Here is a 23,591-nt window from a genome sequence, read left to right as displayed (position 1 = left end):
ACCGTGTATCAACGCACATCTATTTTCAAACTCATCTTTTATTTTTTTATTCAGGCTTCACAGAATGAGGAAATTATTACAACAACAAAAAACACAACAATTCAGATAATACAGAAGTCACAATAACAACAAACCTCCAACAGGGCGAAGCAGGAACATGGAGGATGTCGAGGTCTGTTTCACACTGGAGCTATTTAGTGTGATAATGGCGTTTGATAGACAGGACACAAACACCATTGTCACACTCCACAGCTCTGGAGGACAACGTGTGCTGGAGGTCGAAGCTGCAGACGGCGACCCGGAGAGAGAAGGCAGTCTGGTGAGGTTTGGTGAATCTATGGAGAAGCAAAAAGAAATAAACAAAAATGAAATCACACGGTTTATGATTTAAGATCATCTGTGTGTTTATACGCTGGAATGAAAAACAGGAAAAAACAGGACTGATGTGGGATGGCTGCAGCTGTGTGCATTGTGAAGTGTGTGTGTGTGTGTGTGTGTGTGTGTGTGTGTGTGTGTGTGTGTGTGTGTGTGTGTGTGTGTGAAAGACCACCTGTGTGATCCCCATTTCTCTCTACGCAACAAACAGAATTGATCTTTATAGTTTCTGCTCTTAACTGCATTACATGACATTTTCTCCAACTTTACTAGTAAAACTCTGAGATTTAAATACATTAAAATACATCATTAAAGGGATATTAAACATCTCACCTGACGTTTTCTCAAAGTGGACCGTCTCTCTCTCTCCTCTCCAGGATTTGGTTCATTCCCACCCGGCGACCCTCTCCCGTCTCTGCTCCATCCCTCTCACACCGGCGAGTCTTTTTGTCTTTTCCCAACAGTTTAAAAGTCCAAGTCTGCAGGTTCACGGGGTGATACGACGACGGCGGCGGCGGCGGTGCATTTTGGGCTCGGACGGCCGTCCCCGTTCCAAGTCTTTATGTAGACAGAGCTGGGTTTGGACAAACAGCCAGTTCCACATTAGTGATAAGCTACAGGGGAAGTATTGATCGACCCTGACCAGAGGTAGAGGGTGAGGAGGGGGAGGAGGAGGAGGAAGAGGGGGAGAACCAAAAAAAAAAACCCCAGCTGCCCCGGTGAAGCAACACTTCATACTTTGAGTCATCGTGAGCTGAATGTGATGATCGGATGTTTGGAGTGAATTAAAGAGCAAGTCAAAGAGTCGAATCCTCTCTGTGTTCACCTGGAGACAAACGTAGAGGGAAGAACTGTTGTGTCTCACTAGATAATAACAATAAGAATAATTTACGGGCAGATAAACTCTAAGTAGCGAGCCTTGTCCCCAAGGATCAGCGTCATAATAAAAACCCGTCACGCGAGGCAGATTATATGACCTATATATGAAAAACATTACATTTCACCTGCATGGTGAATCATCTAAATCACACAAAGCTACAGCAAAGAAACACAATAACGCTGGAAAGCATCGAACATTTCATTTAAAGTTTGATCTTTGATCTTTTTCCACGTTTGGCCTTAAACCCCCATCAGGGGGTCATCGAGGTCGGCGCTGTGACGTAACACAGAAGCGGATCACCGACCGTAGAAACGTTCTTGTACGGGAAAACAAAATGTATTCTTTCCTTCCTGTTAACGGTTGAGTTTAAGATGTACTCCCTATCAGGACATGTGTTTTAGCAGGTGGAATGTGTTTAGAAGGTGGATGTGGAGAAGAAGTTGGCTCCTGGTTTGTTTGTGACCAGGTCTCGGCGAGCGGGTGATAAAATGTCCCCGGCAGGCAGGGTGGCTTTTATTTGCTCGTCCTTGAAGCTGATAACTCCTAGATTGCCTGTGTGAATGAACTGAGGTCCTTTCACCACACCATGTGCACACACACACACACACACACACACACACACACACACACACACACAACTCTTATTATTTTATTATTATGTTTAAAACGTGTAAACTCCTGTGAAAGGAAGACGTGGGCACAAGTCAAACACATGTTAAAATTTCCAGCTGTACGACACGTAAAGGACCATTCCACTATTTATGTGCGTTTTAACACAGAAGTGAAGCACGAAGTATGAATGACTGGTAGGTATAAATCTAGGGGGGGCAGTCTGGCCCCTTTTACAGTTTTATAATATATTGTATTTTATTAGATTATTATTTCATGTAATTTGATACATATATATATATATACACATATATATATATTTATATGTACATATATACATACATACACACATTTGTACATTTGTATTAATAATTCAGAAATGAAATAAGGTGACTGTAACTCGTGGTGTGAGAAAACGTCCGCTCATATATGAACTCAAACGACACTGTTGGAAGTTTCATTTTTATTTGACTGAAGTTAAATGAACCACAAAGAGTTGCACAGAGTGGTGGAATCTTTAACAAAAGTGATATTTTCCTGTCATTCAATAATAATAAAAAAACATTGTACTGGGTGAGTATGGAGTGGTGGGATCACAGCGGGGTGAGGGACACGGGGGAGGGGGGGAGAAAAGAGAGAGAAGACTAAAAGGATGCGAAGTCTCTGCTTCACTTCTGTCCACTTTATCGACCTTAGCAGCAGCCCAGATTAGACTATTTATATTGCACCAGGTAAGTGCTCTGAATGGAAAAACAAAACAGAATCACATTCAAGTTAATGACAAAAGACATACGACAGGCGACATGACCTCAGAGTGATCTATAAAGTGCCCTTTAGGTTCAATTTTAGAAAAAAAGTTGAGAGAAAGAGAGAAGAAAAGGAGAGAAACAAAAACATAAAAAAGAAAAAAACATTTTGTTCCTCTGTAAGAAACGTGCTGCTTTATATTCAGTGGCAAATCACAGCTTTTTTTTCCCTCTCGAACACCCGCGACACACGCAGCTTCATTTTAGTGTTGTTGATCAGTAATACTTCTGTTAATACATATATTTATATATATATATCATGAAAAGAATTTAAAAATGCTTTAAAGAACCATTTACAGCATTATGAACAGCAACAGGCATGAGAATATTAATTTAATAACGTCTGAGAGAAAACTATCCCCGAGCTGCGTGGGGTTTTTTTTTTCCCTTCTCGTTCCAGATTAACGACGATGTAGTCGAAGCCAACACAAGATACAGTTTCATGCTGCTTTCATAGAACTACAATTAAAAAAAAACATCTTATTCAACACATTTGCTACCAACCGTAACAAATGATATGGATGAATGAGCTCACAGCCAGATCTACACGTCACACCGTGTCATAGAACATTGTCCAAGTAGTAAACAACGTTGCTCGTCGGTACAAATACGTTGACGGTATTTTTCCTGCAAGAATTATACCAAAAGAATCTGTTCCATGATGAAAACTTATTTTTTGGGGGGGATTATCTCATCCCCCATTCTTGAATCCTTACCAGTAGCTTTAAAAAAAAGAAGAAAAAAAAAGGGAAATATTATTGTACAAAAAGGCTGCAGCGGCGATTTCTGATCAAACATACTGACAAGGCTCTACAGAGGGGGGGTGTGGCCGATTTCCTGAACTGTGATTGGCTAGCATTCCTAAGGTAATCTGGTGTTGGTCTAAGGATTCGGAGAGTTGTGATCGTAGTGCCGTTGCAGTTAGTGCATGTAGGAGCCAGATTAAGGCCATGCTGAGTCCCCGACACAGAAGGGTGCTTGGATTCTGTGCTAAAGTCTACATGACGGAGATGTTGAAATGCATTGGTGTTTTTCCAGCACTGTAGATTTTCACAGGACGAGGGTAGAAGGGAAGGGATCGGTAGATCGAGGGAGGGGGGGCCAGCTCATTCATCGCTCATGCCCGTGGATAATAAAACAGCATTCGACAGTGATGACTCTAACGTTCCCCAGCACCTTTGTTTTGTTTTTTTTTGACCCGCTGGCTCTGAAAAAGATTTTTTTTTAAAGACATAGGTGTTAACGACTCGACACATCGCTATACAGTCTCGAGCCACCGGTGCTGTGGGTGGGGCTCACAGTCAGGCGTTACAGTAAACAACATGCCCCTCCCCCCCTATCGTTGGTCGGTCAGTCGGCGTGCTGGACGCGGTCGGACGCCCGCCGGTCTTAGTCGACGCCCTCGAAGCCCTGCGCGTTCTCCACGGCCATGAGGAGCTTCTCCCTCAGGTCCTCGAATGACTCGTAAGTGGGCAGATCCAAGCGGTTGAAACTGGGAAAACAGGCATTTGACAAATTAATAATAATAATGAATAAATAGGGGTTTTTGAATACTCTCAAATACAAAGAACCCAAACAACACTTGAGGCGTAGGCCCGGCTAGGCTGCCTATTTTGGTCCAGACCAACCTGACTCTCTCCTCTGGTTTCCCCCCAGAGGGTCAAACTTCTAATTTGTCCAACACTTTGTTTTATGATCCAAATCCAAGACAGCAGCCTGAATGTTAAGTGCCAATTAGCAAATGGTAGCACGCTAGCATACTGAGCCAAGATGGCTGACATAAAACCCAACATCGTAAGCTCGAGTGCAGCCTCAAAGCCTCCAGCGTGACTGTGGACTGTGTGTGTGTGTGTGTGCGTGTGTGTGTGTGCGTGTGTGTCTGTGACTGTGTGTGTGTGTCTGTGACTGTGTGTGTGTGTGTGTGTGTGTAGTAGCATACCATGTGTGAGCTCTTGGCAACTTGTCTGGCGTTCCCCACTGCTCTATAGTGAACAGCTGAGGTCCATTAGAACCTGGCACAAGACAAAAAAAATAAAACAAGAATTACGAGACAGAAATACAAATTTAACCTAAAATTAAATACAAACAGACTCAATGAATGCTGGAGAAAAGAGGAGGAAGGAGAGCATTTTATGTAAATAGTTTAATTAATGGAAATAATAACCGTTTTGCACTTAAATCCCTGTACATCTCCGGTCGCTCCTCATCTGTTTTACACGTTTATCTTTCTCTATGTGAACAGTGATAGTAATTCACTTCTTGGAACTGCACTGTTGACTTGTATGTGACATAAAGTCAAGGCCCTGCGGTTTAAGCAGATATCTGGCCTCGTTTACACAAGCAGGAAATAAAAGGAAAGCTGAAGCTTTTCCGCCAACGCACCGTAGAGCTCGGCGAAGCCGTTCATGGGGACCCGCGACGTCCCCGTGACAAACTGGAGGAGTCGGATCCTCTTCTCGGCGTCCATCAACAGGACGACCTGACGACGGGGGGGAGAAACGTCAAGGACAAACGGTTAATTTATCAAATATTCATTCATCGAATATCAGAAAAAAAGATTATGTGGACAAAAAAAAAGAATTTCAGACACAAGCTGTTTGAACCGGTTCACTTAATCAAATGACATGACACTGATGTCTGTGTAAATAAGAAACACACACACACACACACATTATAGTTTGTGTGTGTGTGTGTGTGTGTCTCTGTGTCAAGACAGACGATAAGCAGGGCAGGTACTACTTCTGGGCTCTTTCATCAGTGCAAACAAGCCTGTTCTTCCAAACAGACTTTGATCATCAAAAGCGAGGTCAGCAGACCCGTCACAGGCTGCACGGGAGGGAAAAACCACCAGGGTGGGGGGGCAACGTTACGTACCTTCCAGAACCACTGGATGACGGGGTGGTTGGGACAGTAGCCGTTCTTGTAGACGGTGTGTTGCCTCCAGTCGTTGACGTCGACGTCACCCAGGCCGCACATGAGCAGCTACCCAGAGACAAGAAAGAGAGCAGAGTTAAATGCTAGAATGTCACACTGCAACAACAACAACAACAACAACAACAACAACAACAACAACAACAAACAGATGAGCAGAGAAGACTGATGAAGTAACGGATCCATGCTGTACCTCCAGTTCGTTTTCGTCGAAGATCTTGATCAGATCTATGAGGATGAGCTCAGTGAAGCCCTGAAAGGGAATTAAAAACATAATGACACATCTTCCCCCTAAATAACTGAGATGTGATTCAGTTTTAAAAAGCTTTGGAAGGAAGGAAGAGGAAACCCAAAGTCTGCGCTTATACTGCCCCCATGTGGTGACCGTATTAGTGCACGTAAATTACCTCCAAGAAGGCGTTCATCTGCTTCTGGACCCGGTTGACAAACCTCCACTGGATGACCAGGCTGTGGGAAGATCGTAGACATTTAGACTCATGTTTGATCGTGTGTGTTGTGATCACTGGGAACTATTCCAAAAAGAATTATGTTCTCACTCGATGTATTCCTTTTTGTTGTCGTTGGTGACCACCATGTCGGAGCCGCTGGGCTTCAGATCCACCTGGTACGTCTGAGAGAGAGAGAGAGAAAAAATAAGGCTTGGACACGACCAAACTACATTTCTCTACCGCGATTAAAAAGTAATCTAGATTTTAACGGATGATCTTGGGTGTGCACACCTGTCCGAAGTTGTCCTCGTCGATGCAGAACCTCAGGTCCAGCTCAGTGGGATCGTTCTCCAGGATCCACTTCAGAGAGTTGTAGTATTCACTGTCCTGCACGGATACAACCACGTTACAATAGTCAGTAATTCATTCCGACTGCAGGATTTCACTCTGGGCTTCGTCCAAATTCTATAAGAAGTCTATTTCAGGACAGGATCTTACCACTGACTCCATGTCTTTAAGGGAGATCTGCTTTCCCAGCATCATCTTGTAGAAGGGTCGGATGAAAAAACCTACGGTAAGAAAGCAGAAAACATATGGTTATTTATATATATATGAGAAAAGAAAAGCTAAAAATCCTCAATGAAAACGTTTCCAAGACCAACGTCACGCGGCTCACCGTCCAGGAGTTTTCCGTGGAACACAGCCATTCCGGCCACGCGCCCGATGAACTTGAAATAGGAGAGGTGGTCCTCGTTGCACAGGCCGGAGTTGGGATTGATCTGGAGAGTGTAGTTGTCTCTGCAGAGAAAAGGAATAGGAGTCATTTCCAGGTGAGAGAGGAAAAACACGGGGCTCAACTTCCAAGTAATCATCCATTAAATGGGAGACAGGAAAGTTTAAGGCGGTTGCTAAGCAGCAGCTTTTCATTTAACTGCAGCCCCTTGATGATGTTAAAACGTAATAATTAAAAAAGGTTACTGTGATGAATAATTACAGTGTGGTTTAATTTCTAAGGTTTGGAGTTTTAATCATACTATTGCTTTTTTGTTATTAAAGCAAACTTTTAATTAAAGCGAGGTTTAATTTTTAAGTGTCCTTGCTTTGTGTTATTTACCTGTCGTTACCTTTGCCCTAGTCGCCTATTGATGATGCCAGGAAAAGGAACAAAGCACACGTCACTTTAATGACCTTAACATTTGCTGTATGTGGGAAACGTTCGTTACAGGATGGCTTTTTGAATGGGAGGAAAAGTTCATCAGGAAAAAGGTCAACTTTAACAAGTCTCATAGGGAAACGATGCGGGAACTCTGCCCCTCTCCACTTTGTGGAAACCAAAATCATCTGAACGGAGCTTTAAACAAACGTTTCTCAAACTTTGTTCAATAATTAAATATTTCTTTCAGCCAAGAATCCCCGACCGGAGCAAACATTTATGGTAGTTTAAAAAAAACGCAGCTATAAAAAGAGGTACAACTATATAGAAAGGACTAAAATAATTATTAGTAATTACAGAGCGGAGGGAAGTGGGAATATTCAAAGAAAATATAAGTGCCAAATTTACATTAATTTGTAAGATCATTAAGTCATGAATGAACAAAAAAAATACTTAGATATTTTGAGATTTATGTGGCAAATTTTTGAAAAAAAAAAAACATTTAAGAAATGATGAAGCTATTTTCCATGTTGTTTCTCAAAACATAATCTTGCAATTTTCTCTCTTAACTGCTTTTTTAATCTCAGAGAACGTCTTAGTTGTTGTTCGTTGATTAACACCCCTGTATTTTCAATTATTTATTATTTTAACCTACAACGGCCCTTCATTACAGCAGCTCACGATTAACTCTATAAAAGGGATATTGAATGTACAATGTGGTTTATTGAATTTATAACTTTATATAATATAATTTTAGAACCTCTGATTAAGGTGTTTTTGTTTTAATTCATATAAAAATAACATCTCAAGTACACCCTGCAGTACTCCGAAGTACCACTTGGGTCCTACTGTCTCACATCCTATTTAAACCCCTAAATCCAACACACACACACAGACACTTACGTGGCGGAGTATTCGAACAGGCCGTAGTACGGGTTGAACATCTCCTTGGATAAGAGGAAGAACCACTCTCTGGCCACGCCGCCGTAGTCCAAGCCCTTCTCTGACTCGAACTCGATCCACAGCCGTGCCTTCAGGACGTCGGGCCTCTTCAGGGACATGATTCGACGGTACGACTCCTCGAAGATGTTGTTCCTGTGCAACTTCATCTCGAACCGGTTGGGGATGTCAGCCTGGAACGGCACGCAGAGCATTTAACATCAACTATTAAGTCAAAAGCTCGTTATATATAATTCACAATGAGCTTGTGTGGAACAATTTCCTCTTTCTGCATATTTTATGCAGGCGTTGCATTGCAGATCACTGAATTCCATGTAAATATTCAACATATTATGCTTTCTGAACTTTAACATGCTCCAGCAGGACTGAACACTGTGTCAAAGGAGGTGCAAATTAATCTCTCAACACTATTATTGTTTTAGATGATATTCCAGCGTTGGAAAACATACACAGGGAGTGACATTTCATTCTCCACCTACCCAAGTGTTAATGACAACCGAATGCATAATGACTGTGATGAATATTCAGCGTGCCATTAACATGTCGAACTCGTTCACGCGGCGTCGAGGAAGTCGACGCGTGTGATCGAGCACAATCCAAACGGAAGCTAATGAGTGCAGAAGGAGCCCCGGAGACGAACGTCACTTCTTACCGGTTTCTTCAACTTCTTCCTGAAGTAGTCGTATTTCTGCTTGAACTCTCGGGAGTAGGGAACAGCCTGCACAGACAACCAGCGACAAAACCCATCAACATCCTTATTAACATTCGGCTTGTGATGTTAAATATTTAAAGAGGAGAAAATACATTCTTGTTGAGATAAACACGGAGTGTGACTAAGGGAGCGGGAGGTGGCGAGGGGGGAGAGCGGTATCTGAAGTGGTACACAGAGCGACACGAAAGCTGTTGAGGTGGAGTGGCGACCGCCAAGTGTTTTATCGTTGTTGCACAAAGACGGCGAGGCCGGCGACACGTAGGATCACAGTGTTAAACTTGGACTCTCTGACTACTCACGGGTCCTGTGATGGCCGGACTCTGCAGACGAGGGTCCTCCCACTGCGTGTTCTTTGTATCTGGATGAAGCACAAACACAAACTCATCAGACTATAGACAGATAATGTGCAGAGTTCAGCTAAGTCATTTAACTGAAACGTGAATCAACACATAATAATGGATTAATTATCTTTATCGAGCACATTTTTGTGGTTTCAGCAAATGTGAGCCGCTTTAAATGAATATCTTTAATCACATTTAAACGCCGACTCCGAAACGTTCATCTGTCGAAAAGGTTGTCAGAACAGGTTTGATTTTCTGAGATTGGATTTTTTCCAAACAAGACTGCTGGTTGACTCAAATCCTTTGAAAGCATATATATATTAAAAAATGCATCAAATGTGCATAACGAATGTTATCGGATGACATAATATAAACAGACTCGGGCCTTTAGTCGGACAAAACAAGTTATCTGAGGAGGTTGCATCGAGCTCCGGGAAGTCGTGCACCAAATTAATCAAATCAGCGATGAAAATAACTGTTTGTTAACATCGTTAAGATCTTTCAGTTAATGATGCTGCTGCTCTACATCACGTTACACGCTATAAAAACAAATACAAGCATGAAGGGACAGAAAGTGTGAAGATGGAGGTCTTACTGTGGTCAATGTAGAAGGTGCGTCCGTCTGAGTGAACTCTTTCTTCCCATCCAGGCTAAAAACAAAAATAAAGGAATAAAAAAAGTGAGAAAAAGCACAGTCACCATTAGACTGCACTATTAAAAACAGGCCGTGCTCAAATAGTCATTTAAATCCATCCACTTTTGTTTTAATTCTGTTTTTTTTTAGATGTATGTTTGATTGAACTTGACCGACCACTCAACGGTCCGAACACAGACTGCAAAGCTCAATGAAACGCCCACAAAAAGGAACTGAAGGGATTTTTCTCTCCTATTTGAGTCAAGGTCTGAGACAAGGCAGAGGGATACGACCACAGAACACAGAAGGTTAAGTCACCACTACGAGTTCAAAACCGGTACAGACAGTAAGAACAGTTAAAACAGTCGGTTTAGAGTAAAGGGGCGGGGAGTCGGACCGCGTGTCAAACAGGACGGACCTACTAGTGCAGTCGTTCCCAAAGACTGGGTCGGGACCCAAAGGGGGGTCTGTGGGACAATTTATTAGGGTCCTATAAATCTTTTACACCTTTGAGCCACGTGAGGACGCCCAAATATTTTATATTAGAACCTGCTTATAACGTTGAACCCAATATAAAAAGGCTAGCGTTTCACTGATGAGGGGGAAAAATCATTTATTTAATTTAGTTAACATGCAGGAAACAAAAATTGTGATTCATCAAAACGTATGTTTCTCTTCAAAATGGCGGGTTTACCTATTTTAAGGTGAAATAAAGTTGTAATATTGGAATGGCACACAAATTAGATCTTCTCACAATTAGATAGGGCTTATTGTGAACTGGGTTGCGATGCTTTGGGATGTTTTTTTGAAGATTGGGTCCCCAGAAAAAGAAGGTTTGGGAAACACAGTACTAGTGTGTGTGTTTCCATGAGCGGGGAAACCAGATTTAAGAACATAACACATGCAGCACACAGCCAGTATGCATGTACAGCTCCCTCCCACTGCCCCTTTATTCAACCCCGTTCTCCTCCTTCAGTGCTGCTTTTATACTTCCATCTCTAACAAATGCCCATGGCGTCTCGCCTCGTTTCCACCCGCCCTCCCCCCCAGACTCGTCTATCTGTGCCTCAGACACTGAGGGTGGGTGGTGGGGGGAGGAAGTGAGAGGGAAAAATATTGATGAATAGGAAAGGGAGAAGGGAGAAGGGAGAAGGGAGAAGGGAGAAGGGGGGGAGGACAGTCCATCCATGCCGGTCATGAGAGAGGAAAGAGAGAAAAAAGAGAGGAAAGAACAAAAGAAAGCGCAAGGCTGTCTGCAGGCATTTTGACCAGACTGGACCAGACCAGACGAGTAAGGTAGGCAGGCAAGGCAGAGGGAGGGAGGTACCAACCAACCTCCTCTGGTAGGTTCTGCCAAACATGACATGGCCAGGTGTGTAGAAGAAGTAGCATACATTAGATCCGCCAGAACGGAAGAGAAAAGAGAGAAAGAGGGAGAGAGAAACACACACACATGCGCACACATCACACGAGCCTGTGGAAGATGTACAAAAACCTACGGAGCTTCCGATTATTCGCTACCTACGGTAACGTACGGACCCCCACTTGTTGGGAGTCTTATGTCATACACATAATGGTGCAGGTGGCAATCGCCACCTCCTAATTATGGATTCTCACTCAGCCCCCGGACTCCGCTTTCTCATCACTCAGCCAGTTACTTTCTCCCACTGACGCTTTCTTTTCTAAATGTGATATAAACCTGAAATAGTCTAGATCACAAGATTAATGTCTCATCTTTTTCCTGCAAAAAAGCCACTTCAAACACAATAACACAATGTTTATCTAACGGGGATCTAAACACACTGATCTAGAACACGTCATAAGTACAAGTTAATGAGTGAGTGAATGGAGCAGTTATTGGGATCTACGAGGCTGCTTAGGCCAAAGGTTAAATATGCAGGTGGTTTTATTATGACTGTACTTACAGGAAGAGGACCGAGTTCACCGGGCTCCATTGAGTTCTTGTTCCTCATGTGGACTGGATATTTCAACCTAGGATCCTCCTGGGTGTCCAAAGAGAGGAAATGTTAATGAATTATCCCAAAACGGGGTGAAGGATATGCTTTTTTTTATTCAACACAACCCTTTAGTCTGAAGAGCAGAATCCCAATAAGGGCTGATGTAGATTTCACACCAGCAGATGTCACTAGAAGGTCCTTAAAGATCAACACCAACCGCTCCCTGGATTTTTAATGTCCATTTAATAACCAGAACTGTCGAATAATGTTCATATAAATCACTCCATTGGATCACTTAATTTGCTCTGTCGACCTTATTTTCAGGTTTCATGGAAAGAACTTTGTGATTTGATACTAATAGTATAAGACAGTTATTTTTGTTTAGTTGTGTTTCGACACAGATGAGGATTTTGAGAGACACAAACAAATACCCCTAATTTGTTATTGGAAACTTCATGAGTTCATGCAAGAAGTTCACTGGAACTTAAAAAAAAATGGTCTTCATAATTCCCTATAATTATTACCAAATAAAAGAGCTCTTTCCTGGAAACCCAGTAGGAAACTGTTAGGAAATTACAGACCTGTAAAATAAAGCTTTACCCTTCAGTCATATTTTCTCAAATTATGTTTCGAGCCCGATTCGTTTCCAGCCCGTTATGCGTGTGCGAGCTCACCCAGGTGGTGACTTTGCTGTTGTGGTCGATGAAGAAAGGCCGTCCGTTGGGGGCTATCCTCATCTCCCAGCCCGGGGGCAGGAAGCTCTGCTGGGTCTTGGGCTGCGACTTGGGGGAGCTGTAGGGCGACGGCTGGGGGGACTGGGGGTTGGAGAACGTGTCCTTCACGGCCCTCCGCACCTGGATGTTGTTGGCTCCCTGGAACCGAAAGGGGAACAAATAAATAAAATGAAGCGTAACATTAATACTCCCACTGGAAGCGGAAGCATTAGGTAACTGAATATGGACGACTTGATCCTTTTTAAAGGCAACAGGCAGCAACAAGGATGTTGTATTAGGAGGAGGAAAAACCATCATCATCGTCACCAGAATATCACATCTGAAAAAAAATCTCCATCAGTTGACAAAAAGTCTAAAACGTCAAATCAAAACTCTACAGATTTTCAGCTTTTAACGATTCCCCAGATATTGTTTCTGGCTTAATATTACAATAACAAATAAAAAAAATGTTTTTGTAGATTTTCACTCACTTGTTCACAAACTGAAGATAATTTACTTATAAGCAGACTAAACACCTTGGTCTTCCACAAACCTACCAACTCATCTTTACACTACTAAAGCCACATTAATCAGACTGAAGTTTCTCAAGCTAATTAGTGTTGGCAACTTGGCACGTCGCATTATTTCTTGTAGCGGTAATTATGATTGTCTGATCTGATTTTTAAAAGAGAAAAACAGCCGCGTTAATTAATCCACCGACCTCCCCACCTTCTGGAAGTTGTAATTACAAGCCTCCGCAGTGAGCGCTCCACTTCCGTTTACCTCCACGACGCCTTGTTAACACGGAGATGTGCACAGACACGCACCTCAATTAAACCCTCCTCAGGTCTGATCCCCTGGCAGGAGCACCGAGTCCGAGAGGGCAGAACGGGTCTGGTGTTTTAATGGCTGCACGGCAGAATTTAAAAGTTTAAGTTGAGATTCCACTTAGCATGGGTGATAAGAGAATCATCATCCCATGTGGTTATTTGGATGGTGGCTCACCTGCTCACGCCAAAACAGTGGAACTTCTAAAAGTCGTTAGCGGTAGCATCACGGGACTAGACCGATGGATTATCAAACCCCACTTTGACCGACGAGGGAGCTTTCTGGGAAAAACATTGGAAGACGTGTTGTGAACGCAGCCAGGCCACGATCACACACTGCAAAGGAATTACTCTGTGATCCATTACTGCTCGTTCACGCGTGGCTTATTTCAAATCAGGGGTCATTTGGGCTAAATGATCAATTTTCCACTCTTTTTCAAACAATGCACATATTTAATCTGTAGCAGCTGCTTTACAGTAAAAGCCCTCCGCTGATGTCTGCGTGCTCCTTTGCTTGCTTTTACTTAAAAAGTGGTTGTGAACATATAATTGAACGTTTCACTGCAGCTCCGACGAAGCACTACACTGTTCTCTATGGTGTGATTTTGCAGCTGCTGTGGAATATTATATCTCAATAGATTTAACAATGCATTCAATAAGAATACATTTTCATAATGTTCTTAGAAAAAGGTATTAACAGAGGATGCCACGCTGTACAAATCAATCTTCAAACACTACCCATGAGACCTCAGTTTCTATTTGGTTACTAAAATAGACTTAATATTTAGTTTCCATGATCAATATCTTTGATTTGCATGTCCGTTGGTTTGCTTTTTACAACATTCACGTGGGACCTGTGATCAGTTTAAAGTTTTCACCCAGCAGCAGAGGTGGGAAGCACATCGAGTACAAATACTTTTTACTTTTACTCCCTACAATAAATAAACATCTGTACTTTCTACTCCATATGGAGGAAGAAAGCAGCATCAAGACAGAAGTAACCTGAAAGAAGGAGAGATGGTAAAAGAATGGTTTATGCAGATGGGTGAGGATGGTGATTTGGTCACATTCAAAGGGATGGAAATGAAGGATTGCATGACAAGGAAGTGTGGAAGGGTAAAGGCTGGAGGAAAGAGGAGACAGAAATACGTCCTAGGGGCGTGAAAAGAGGATGAGGATATGGTGGAGCGGAGCGGTACAGGTGGCTAATTCTCACCTCCATGGGGGTGGAAAGGGTGACAGTGGGGGAGCTGAGGCTACGAGGTCGTCGGATTTGGGGCTCATGGAGGTGGTTGTTGGAGGCATTGGAAGAGGAGGAGGAGGGGGTGGATGCAGGTGGCAGGGCCGACGCTCCTCCCGATGCTGCTGCTGCTGCTGCTGAGGTGCTGGCTCCGTCTTCAGTCAGCTGTCAGTGAGAAACGCACTTTTGAGATTAAACAGGGCGGGAATAAGGTACGTGATGCCGAAATAACAAAAGCCATGCTGTCAGAAGATGCTTGCTTGCACTGGGAAGGTTCTGGATGCAAGATTTTCGGCCCAAGAACACAATCAATTAGGTCGACTAAAATATAGTGATTAGGATTATGCATCCGATTAGAAAACAGGGACGAAAATGAAGGTTAGTGTCACCGACAACCCTAAACCAGAGTGGCCGGTACACACATTTACAATGTGCCAAAAACAAAGCAATGCTACGATATTGTTATGTTAATCATTTGGCGGCGTCTCCTCTCCTTCTGAGTAAACACAAAAGAACAGATGAGAATCAGAGAATGAGAAGACCATGTGATGAAATGCATAATATTATAAAAAAAAGCAGAAATGGAGGAGAGGCATTTAAACATACACCCATGTGTAGCGGTCTCTCCCTGAACTCAGAGTCTCAGACTACGTCGAGCTGCTGCATTCGCAGACAGAAAGACAGCGGGGAAGACAAGTGGAAAGAACAGGGTAGAAATGGGGGGGGGGGGAGAGAGAGAGTGGTGGTTGCAGTTCCATGCCAGGGATTAGAAAGGCGTGACCAATACATAGCTGCACTCCATCCAGAGTATCAGACAAAATGCTAGACAAGAGGAGGAAGACATACAGTCAAGTTGGACAGAACCGGGCACAGAGCAAGACAAGAGAAGGAGAAAAGGAGGCGTCTGTTTCCATCATTCACTACGGCTACACAGAGGAGAAACATGGGGAGGGAGGGGGGGTAGAGGAAGAGGTCTGACACAAGGGCCTCGGCCGAGGAAAGGTCCAGTCCCATGCATAGAGTCCAGCCCAGCCTTCGGACCTGCTGTACCTGCACAATTGGCCTAGTCCAGGTAGTGGTGCGGCTGTTATGGTTGACGTAATAAGTTCTTCCCTTGCCGTCCTTCCTCTCCTCCCATCCAGGGGGCAGGCCGGGGGTGGTCAAGGCGTAAGCGGTCGCCGAGGGAGACTGGCCAAGTGTAGAGAGAGAGCAAAGCAAAGACAAACTAGTGAGTACAGGCTGACACTGTGTGGGAAAAGGATATGAGGGATGAAATATTAAAATCAGAGGGGATTTTTCTCCTCTACATCTAACAAGGAAAACACAAGATTAAAATAATGTCCCTGCTGCACAGCAGTGACACAAACTATTAAAGTTGAAGAACAACATATGACAAAAAGAAGAACTTCAAATGGAAAGTTGTGAATGATGGTGAACCTTCACCTAGAAAAGACAGTGAAACATAGTCGTACTAAACACCACGTGGGGGAAAGTAGTGGATCATTTCTACTTTCCCGAGTGAATTATTAACGTTCCGCAGCATAAAGATTACTGAAGTAGACAACCACACTATCAAATCATTCACAGTGATCATATTTAGACGTGCTTGAGCGAACACTGTGCACCAGAGACGCCCGGAGCTGAACCGGGCATATTTGAATGGATCGGTATCAGCTGATCATAATCTCCTTTCTGCTTCCCTTTACTGCTGATGTGAGTGAGCTTTTATGTAAATATGAAAATACCATCCGTACAAACCCAACCCTATATATATATATATATATATATAAAAAAAAAAAATCATATAATTTGGGAAAAAATTAAATAAATAAATATATTTATTTAAATAAATAAATAAATAAATAAATATATATTAATGATTTAAAAAAATATATATATTCATATAATTTGGGGAAAAAATTAATATATATATATATATATATATATATAATTATTATATATATATATATATATATTTATTTATTACATTTTTTTTCCAAATTATATGAATATATATATATTTTTTAAATCAGGATCTCCAGCATTTAGATCAAGCAGGTCATTAAAAATAAGGTGTACAGCTTTTATATAAATTGGATGCATATTTTATTAGCTTTTAAGTAAATACTAGTATCAGATGGGCAGATACTCAATATTAATGGACTCTGACTCCAAAAAAAAAAACTTGATCCGGACATCTCTACTGAAAACATTTTATAGTGCAGCTTTATGGCTTGTTATAAATGGCTGAACAGGGGAATTACTAAATATTTACTGCCAGGTTGCCACATCACAAGACCACACACACACACACACACACACGCTGATAGTTTCAATAAGGATCAACATTTTGTAAATTCGTCACCAGGATTGAGGCTTTCTACCCTCTAAGTGTGGGAATTATCAGTGATTCATAAAGCCCTATCACCGTGTCTGTGAACTGCGAAGTGCACGACTGACAGGGTTTTAAACTTGTTTTACAAACTGAGATATTACCATAGACTCCTCACCACCTGAGACTGTTTGAGCTCTTGTTCTTCTGGTCTGGGAACCCTGCTGGTGGTAGACAACAGGGGAAGATGGTCTTTAGTTCAGAGTATGCTATGTTCTCAGTGCCAGGGTGGAATTAAGAGGGGGGGGGGGCAAGGTGTGTGGGGCAGTACTGAAGGTTGAGTGAGGAAAAATTTTAATGCACAAGGTTGGGGATTTGATTCTGAAGGGGGTGAGGAGTGAGAGAAACGGGGGGGATTCTGCATATTGAAGCTGTGAGGTGGATGGGTAGCAGGAAAGAGCACAATTCATTTAGAATTTACTGCAAGTTGCGATTGGATGACGTGATCACACAAGATGTAGTTTAGAGTTCGGCAGTGACCCGTCAGAAACTTTGGAGTAAAAGTAAATCAACTTTAATATAAAGACAGACAAAGAAAAAAAAAAAAAGAATTCAAGACAGTCTGAGCCACAGAAGCTTGAGTTTCCTTTCACGGAGGGAGGCTGATTATTTTCCCCGAGCAGTAAATTTAATCCCCAGCCAGTGCAGCATCTTTAATCACAATCCAAGTGGAGAATGGTGCTTAAGCTACAGAGAAAACAGTTCTGTATGTTAGAGCAGTGGAAGTGTATTACTGTGCTGCAGTTCAGAGAGAGTTCACACACAAAAAATAAGAGAATTTGAATCTCAAGAGAAAAAGAAAAAAACAAAACAAAGTTAGATGACAACATCGGTGTAGTTCAGCAGCGCTACATAACCTGTAAGACACTCAGCAACGTGATACGCACTCAGAAGTTGCATCACGACCAACCCCAGAATAGTAAACGTCCTTCTAACTACAGTGAAGAAGGACCTCAATAGTTTCTGATGTTAAACCATGAAAGAATTCAAACAACACAGATCTGTATTTTAGACATTTAAGGTCAACACACAACTTCCCATTAAAGGATAAATGTGTTGATATTCTGTAGTTTTATTATCGTCGACAAATCCCAAGACCAACACCAATAATTCTTTCATTTTACTTTAAGAGTCTGGCATACAGTATTCTGTTGGCCTCCGCTGTTGTGCAAAACTGTGTTGAGCCTCGCTGTTGCACTGGATGACATGTTCCTTCATTACCATCAACATACGCCACTTTGGTTTATTTTTGAGTCACTCCCACACTCACCATCCTGCTTCTGTTTATATTCAACGGAGCACAAAATGTGTATTAATCCACAGCTGAAAATAGGCCCCAAACAAACACCATTTACTATTGTTTAAATAATGCTTCCTGAAAACTACAGTTGTGTTTTTTTTTTATTTATTTAAACTTTCTTTAGTAGAAAACAGCGTGTTTGAGGTCGGGTCCTATATGGAGGGCAGAGAAGTCGTAAACTATCGAGAGACAGATGAACACATCGTTAGTTTTGGTCTTTTATGGGATTTGATGACAATAACAACAAATCTAGAATAAGACCAGCCTTATATTTAACTCATAATGACAAGTGGAGGCTACCTTTACCCACAAAGTCACATGCATTGGTCAGTACAAACAGCACCCATCCACCTACACACACATAATACGATTAGGAAGTGTGGAACTGTAACTAAACGTCCATATGTCCTCCCGCTAACATGCTAATTATAGCCCTCCTGTTCTCCAGTCCTCAGAGACTCGTCACTGAGAGGAAAAGGCCGTCATTAGCACCTGTACTTTTCCTTGGCTCGACGATTGGCCAAAGCCCACAGCCGTGACTCAGCTTTGTGACAAAACATCTGACTCAGATCTCGTGACAGTTTGCTCAAGTCGAATTCCCACTGACGCTATGACTCAGGGCTCTCCGGGGGGGTACGTTTGATCTGAGGCGGCGCTGCACTTTGCAAACGATTTCTAGAACGGTCATTCTGCTGGCGTGCAGCTGCAACGCCGACATTTCTGCAACACATCACGCGCAGCTGCGAGTGAATCACAAAGAGCGGCGAAGTAGTAGTGGGAGAGGAGGGGGAGGAAGAGGTGTGGTTATTCAACGGAGCCGAGAAGGAAAGAGAGAGGGGGGAATCGAAGAAGCATCGGAGAGCAGGAAGGAACGGTGAGGAGGAAGCGTGTACGGGCCCGACACAAACAAGTGGATATTTTAAATGCAAGGAGGATTTGATGTGTAGTAAAGCCACAGCATGTAGACATGCCGATGAGGAGGAAAGGGAAGACGTCGAGGAAGAAAGAGAAGATTGAGGGAAGATTTGGGGTTTAGAAATATGTACCATAAGAGGAGGAGGCTGGGCCTGATCACTGACACCATCTGTCATACTCGAGGAGCGGAGTCTGTTTGATAGCTGGCTCTGTAAAAAAAAAAAGAAGATAATAATAATAATTAAGCAGTCGCTCTAATATCCGACACAAAAAGCCACATTTTCCACCATTACGTCATTAGGATGTGGAGTGATTTTGACTACTAGAAGTCACAGTCTCACCAGAGCTGAGCTGGGGCCCGGCACTTCGCCGTTGGTGTCGGGAGTGAGCGACAGCCTCAGATTTAAATCTTCAGAGAACTCCTGGGTGACGGGCGTCGTTGGCAGTTGCGGCGTCAAAGCAGAAGAGGGGCCAGGCTGAGACTCGGCGTCGGGGGGATCCTCTTCTGTGATGAGCTCCCAGGACTACAGGGGGTGACAACGGGGATGGAAAAAATATGATTTATTCCCCTTTTACCACCAACTGTTTACGACTGTGGCTCAGTGTTTGCATGGCGTATCTCTCACGTTGTCGATGTCCCTGGGCTCCAGGTGCTCGTTCTCTAGGTCTTCGCTGATGTGGCGTCTCGAACGGAAAACGCGGTGCGCTTCCTGATGGATCTGCCGCTGCTGATTGTCACTCTCGGTCTCCGAAATCACGTCCCTGGAGGAGAAGATATGTCATATAAAAGAAAACTGTTAGTAAGTGATATGAAATATGTAGGGCTGTACTAAATGTCTTTATAAAAATGTTATTATTTAACTTCTTTGAGGTTTTCCAATGAAGCATCGAATGTCTCGAATGAAGTCATTGAGCTTAAAAATAAAAACCTCAATTTGATTGAAGTGGTTCATCCGATTTTATGCGTTTTTTTTTTTATTAAATAAACTAAATCTAATGAATATACCTTCTCAGTTTTTCAGCGGGAGTGAAAATATTGTTTTTGAAAAGCTAAACGCAAGCAAATATGGATTGGAGCAGAATATTCCGTCGGATAAAAACCTAACATTTATTACAGCGATCATTTTTTGGAGTTGGAGTCTATTTATACAAATTCTACACAATACTAATTATCACCACTTCACCTCTCTGAAGTGTGAAACAAACAGCATTGTACATTATTCTAATACTGATTTAGAATCGGAGTATCACCGTTACAAAGCTTTAAACTATTGCATACAGTCATTTTAGATACGCCCTAACCATTAGATTAAGCCAGGTTTACTGTAAATGAAAACCAAAATGCTATTGATAGATTAGAGTAAAATTCTTGAGCCGGATGTGGACTCACTGACCCAGTGATTCATTCATACTGAAAATGACCCCTGAGTTATACGCCTACATAATAAAGGGCACTCATTTGGGCTGAACTAACATTTGATAAAACGTAAAAATAGATTCTAAAACAAAGAAACGTGAGGAGAGAGAGATGGGGCGTACATGTTGGAGGGCCGTTTCCACTGCGTACTGCGGTTGTTGTGGTTGACATAGTAGGTGCGTCCCAGGTTGTCCACCTTCTCCTCCCAGCCCGGGGGCAAAGGAGGAAGCAGCTGCTGGGGTCGCTGGGAGCCCGAGTCCGCGGACTCATCCCAGCCCTGAAAGAGGAAGTTCAGACCGTTTGACACGAGGCAGCGTGAGTGACTCACTCACAGACCGCGATCACAGATATCCCAGCGAGCCAGCCGGTCAGACACACATGGACGTCGGCATTAGGAGGGATTCAAGCTGGGAAATGCATTTAAAAGATGCCGCAATCACTTGTGGCTGATTCCAACTTGTTGCTGCTAAGATGTGGTTGGAGATGTTTGTGTTAGCGTTTACTGGTGTTTAGTTTCGTGTGACAAACTGCCAGCCGGGTGGCATAACTCCCGACCACAAGATCTATGACTGAGGCTAATCGGAATTAATATCGGTGCAGCGTCAAATGTGACGCTCTGTTTCACGGTAGGTAAAGGATTTTTTCACAGTGGGACACTGTAGTGAAAGAGGTTAGCGGAGGGTCGTTCATATTTCCATACATTAGCTGTTAAACGGCACCTTATCTGAAGACGTTCACCGTCCGAAAACTCTCCCACAATCCACAAGAAAAATCCACACTCGAGCACACCAAGATCGCACATAAAAGTCGCAGAGGAGAAGCTCCTATTTCTCCAAATAACAGGCGGTATAGTAAATGATTTTTCCATACCCTGACCTGGAAAAAACTCTCACCAGATTCTGGCAGCGAGATGCTGCCCAAATTCTTAGAAGGGGAGAATATAAAGAAGAGCCATCCTTTTCTCCTCTCACTCTCAGCACAAAAACAAAACACTTCTTCTTCCTTGTTATTGGTCCAAATAAGGACGCTCACTTTCATCTTCAAGCTTCAGTGTTTTTTTTTTTCTTTTTTTGTGGAATGAAGGAATAAAAACTACACTCTGGTTTGGCTCTGGTTTATTACGAACCAGGCACACTTTAGATAATGCCAAGTCAGCAGTTAAAACAATCTCCCAACGACATCGCTAGCCAAGACCTTACCTCAGCCTCTTCCCTCATCTCTCCAGCCTCCTCTTCGGGTCCTCCTTGTTTGGGTAGATAAGCCATCTTCAAACGTAGGTAACCTTTCACCCTGGACTTGTGACTAGAAGGATGACATCAGCGAAAATTGACCCACTTAAAAAGCAGCACATCAAAAAAAACCCGGTGGCCCGGACCCTCCTGCTAACGCTTAGAATCGCAGGGGAGTTTCCAGAACTATTAGCACCAGATGTTCTTTCACCTTCTCACTCTTCAACCGACACTGACAACGTGACACCAGCCCCACGTAGTGTTGAATCACCTGTTAACCTTAGACGTTTACTGGAAGCTTAATATCGGGAAGGGCCGGGCAATATGGAGAAAATCAAATATCATGATATTTTTGACCAAATAATCGCTTAATTGCTTAAAAAAAAATATGTACACAATAAGATTTCTGATATATTAACACCAGTTATGTGTATATAATGGCTATTAAGGTAAAATAATAGACTAAGGCAAGTTCAGACAATTACATCACTGTAATACAGCTTTTAAAACCAGGAAAATACATCAGATGTCATATATTACAAATCGAAAATCTAAGACTCATATCACCGTTTGCTCGTCACATCCTGTTTGCCATCTCCAGCAGAAACTGACCTTCTGGGCCGCAACAGGAAGTCTTTAAACGTGTACGGCCGCTCCATAGCCGGGTCCTCCGTCTGCAAATTAAGAGGAGGCATTCAATCGAACACACAAGCAAATACAGATGTTAGACAGCGCCAAAATACAGAGTCATGACTTTGCAGCGCGGCTGCAGCCCTCCGGCACAGGATCATTATGCAATGGTTGAGCTTCTCCTGTTACATATGGAACAGCAGAAACGCCTTTTGACTGGGCCAAACCAGTCCACAACGGCTGCTCACCACACACGGCTCTATAACGTACCACTGAATCCGTCCGTTCCCAGATCAAACATGTGATCTTGAAAGCAAAATAAATAATTTGACATGCGGTGAAGCCGTCGAGGCCTCAAACCGTCCTTCACATCTTCCACGTTTAAGAATTGATATCAAGTTTGGTAAATGATGCATCCAAATGACGGTTTTGAAAACGCTGCCGTGACGAGCCTGCACTCTTTCTCATGTGTGACTTGTGCTGGGCACACCATGCTGGCACGAGGGTTCATGCCATACCATGTTCGGGAAAAGGGTTCAAGGAAGTTCAAGCTTCCACAAGGAAAAAACGGAGCTGCCAGAAAGCTTCAGATGAGTCAATGTGGCTTTTCAGTAGTAAGTAAAAGCTGGTATAGAAAAAAAGGCGATGACAAGTAATGTCCAGTAACTATGAATAAGACTTCCTATAACATGAAGTCATTCATGAAACGAATGATTCAAATAAAAAACCAGAGAAAATGCCGATCACACCAAATATACAGAAGCATCAGCAGTAGCTTATTCAGGCTCAATTTATCCATTTAATGACTAGAATAAGTTTCCTGATTTTCTACCCAGCCCACTCACTCCATCTCTCAACATGACTCAGCAGATGCTTAGCCCACTCACTCCATCTCTCAACATGACTCAGCAGATGCTTTTACCTGCTGCTAAATGTCCTGGACCTATGGGAGCCACGTAGAACATTAATAATTAACCCCAAACACCTTTTGACTGATATGCTTTTAAGGTTCACAACTTCAGACAGAACTTCAATAAGTCTGACAGCACAGTTCTCGGTGGAGTAGAGGAGCTGAAAGATGTTTTGCAGGTTCTATTTCAGTTTCAGGTCCCGTTCAAGC

General features: G+C 42.8%; 1 protein-coding gene across 5 annotated transcripts in view; it reads right to left on the bottom strand.

Moving 5' to 3' along the window:
- Nucleotides 1–2,318: 2,318 nt before the first annotated feature.
- Nucleotides 2,319–23,591, bottom strand: part of nedd4l (NEDD4 like E3 ubiquitin protein ligase) — a 39,874-nt gene continuing 18,601 nt past the window's right edge. For 2 of the 5 annotated variants that reach the window (XM_084034990.1, XM_084034991.1), the window contains 25 exons: nucleotides 22,454–22,515; nucleotides 21,812–21,914; nucleotides 20,735–20,889; nucleotides 19,822–19,957; nucleotides 19,537–19,719; nucleotides 19,327–19,404; nucleotides 17,085–17,144; nucleotides 15,639–15,776; nucleotides 14,565–14,753; nucleotides 12,483–12,680; nucleotides 11,776–11,853; nucleotides 9,812–9,866; nucleotides 9,175–9,233; nucleotides 8,816–8,881; nucleotides 8,107–8,336; nucleotides 6,727–6,848; nucleotides 6,549–6,619; nucleotides 6,342–6,437; nucleotides 6,159–6,232; nucleotides 6,009–6,069; nucleotides 5,795–5,854; nucleotides 5,545–5,652; nucleotides 5,053–5,149; nucleotides 4,610–4,682; nucleotides 2,320–4,162 (listed from right to left, as the gene is read on the bottom strand). In XM_084034990.1, coding sequence (XP_083891116.1) covers nucleotides 4,060–4,162; nucleotides 4,610–4,682; nucleotides 5,053–5,149; nucleotides 5,545–5,652; nucleotides 5,795–5,854; nucleotides 6,009–6,069; nucleotides 6,159–6,232; nucleotides 6,342–6,437; nucleotides 6,549–6,619; nucleotides 6,727–6,848; nucleotides 8,107–8,336; nucleotides 8,816–8,881; nucleotides 9,175–9,233; nucleotides 9,812–9,866; nucleotides 11,776–11,853; nucleotides 12,483–12,680; nucleotides 14,565–14,753; nucleotides 15,639–15,776; nucleotides 17,085–17,144; nucleotides 19,327–19,404; nucleotides 19,537–19,719; nucleotides 19,822–19,957; nucleotides 20,735–20,889; nucleotides 21,812–21,914; nucleotides 22,454–22,515 — 2,655 coding nt within the window. In that variant the 3' untranslated portion in view covers nucleotides 2,320–4,059. Of the gene's footprint in view, nucleotides 4,163–4,609; nucleotides 4,683–5,052; nucleotides 5,150–5,544; nucleotides 5,653–5,794; nucleotides 5,855–6,008; nucleotides 6,070–6,158; nucleotides 6,233–6,341; nucleotides 6,438–6,548; nucleotides 6,620–6,726; nucleotides 6,849–8,106; nucleotides 8,337–8,815; nucleotides 8,882–9,174; nucleotides 9,234–9,811; nucleotides 9,867–11,775; nucleotides 11,854–12,482; nucleotides 12,681–14,564; nucleotides 14,754–15,638; nucleotides 15,777–17,084; nucleotides 17,145–19,326; nucleotides 19,405–19,536; nucleotides 19,720–19,821; nucleotides 19,958–20,734; nucleotides 20,890–21,811; nucleotides 21,915–22,453; nucleotides 22,516–23,591 lie in introns of all 5 variants that reach the window. The other 3 variants (XM_084034988.1, XM_084034987.1, XM_084034989.1) reach the window with 3 other exon arrangements.

Source organism: Eutrigla gurnardus (genome assembly GCF_963514095.1).
Source record: "Eutrigla gurnardus genome assembly, chromosome: 19".
Taxonomy (NCBI): Eukaryota; Metazoa; Chordata; class Actinopteri; order Perciformes; family Triglidae; genus Eutrigla; species Eutrigla gurnardus.
The sequence above is the reverse complement of the archived record's forward strand: the minus strand, read 5'-3'. Positions and strand labels throughout refer to the sequence as shown.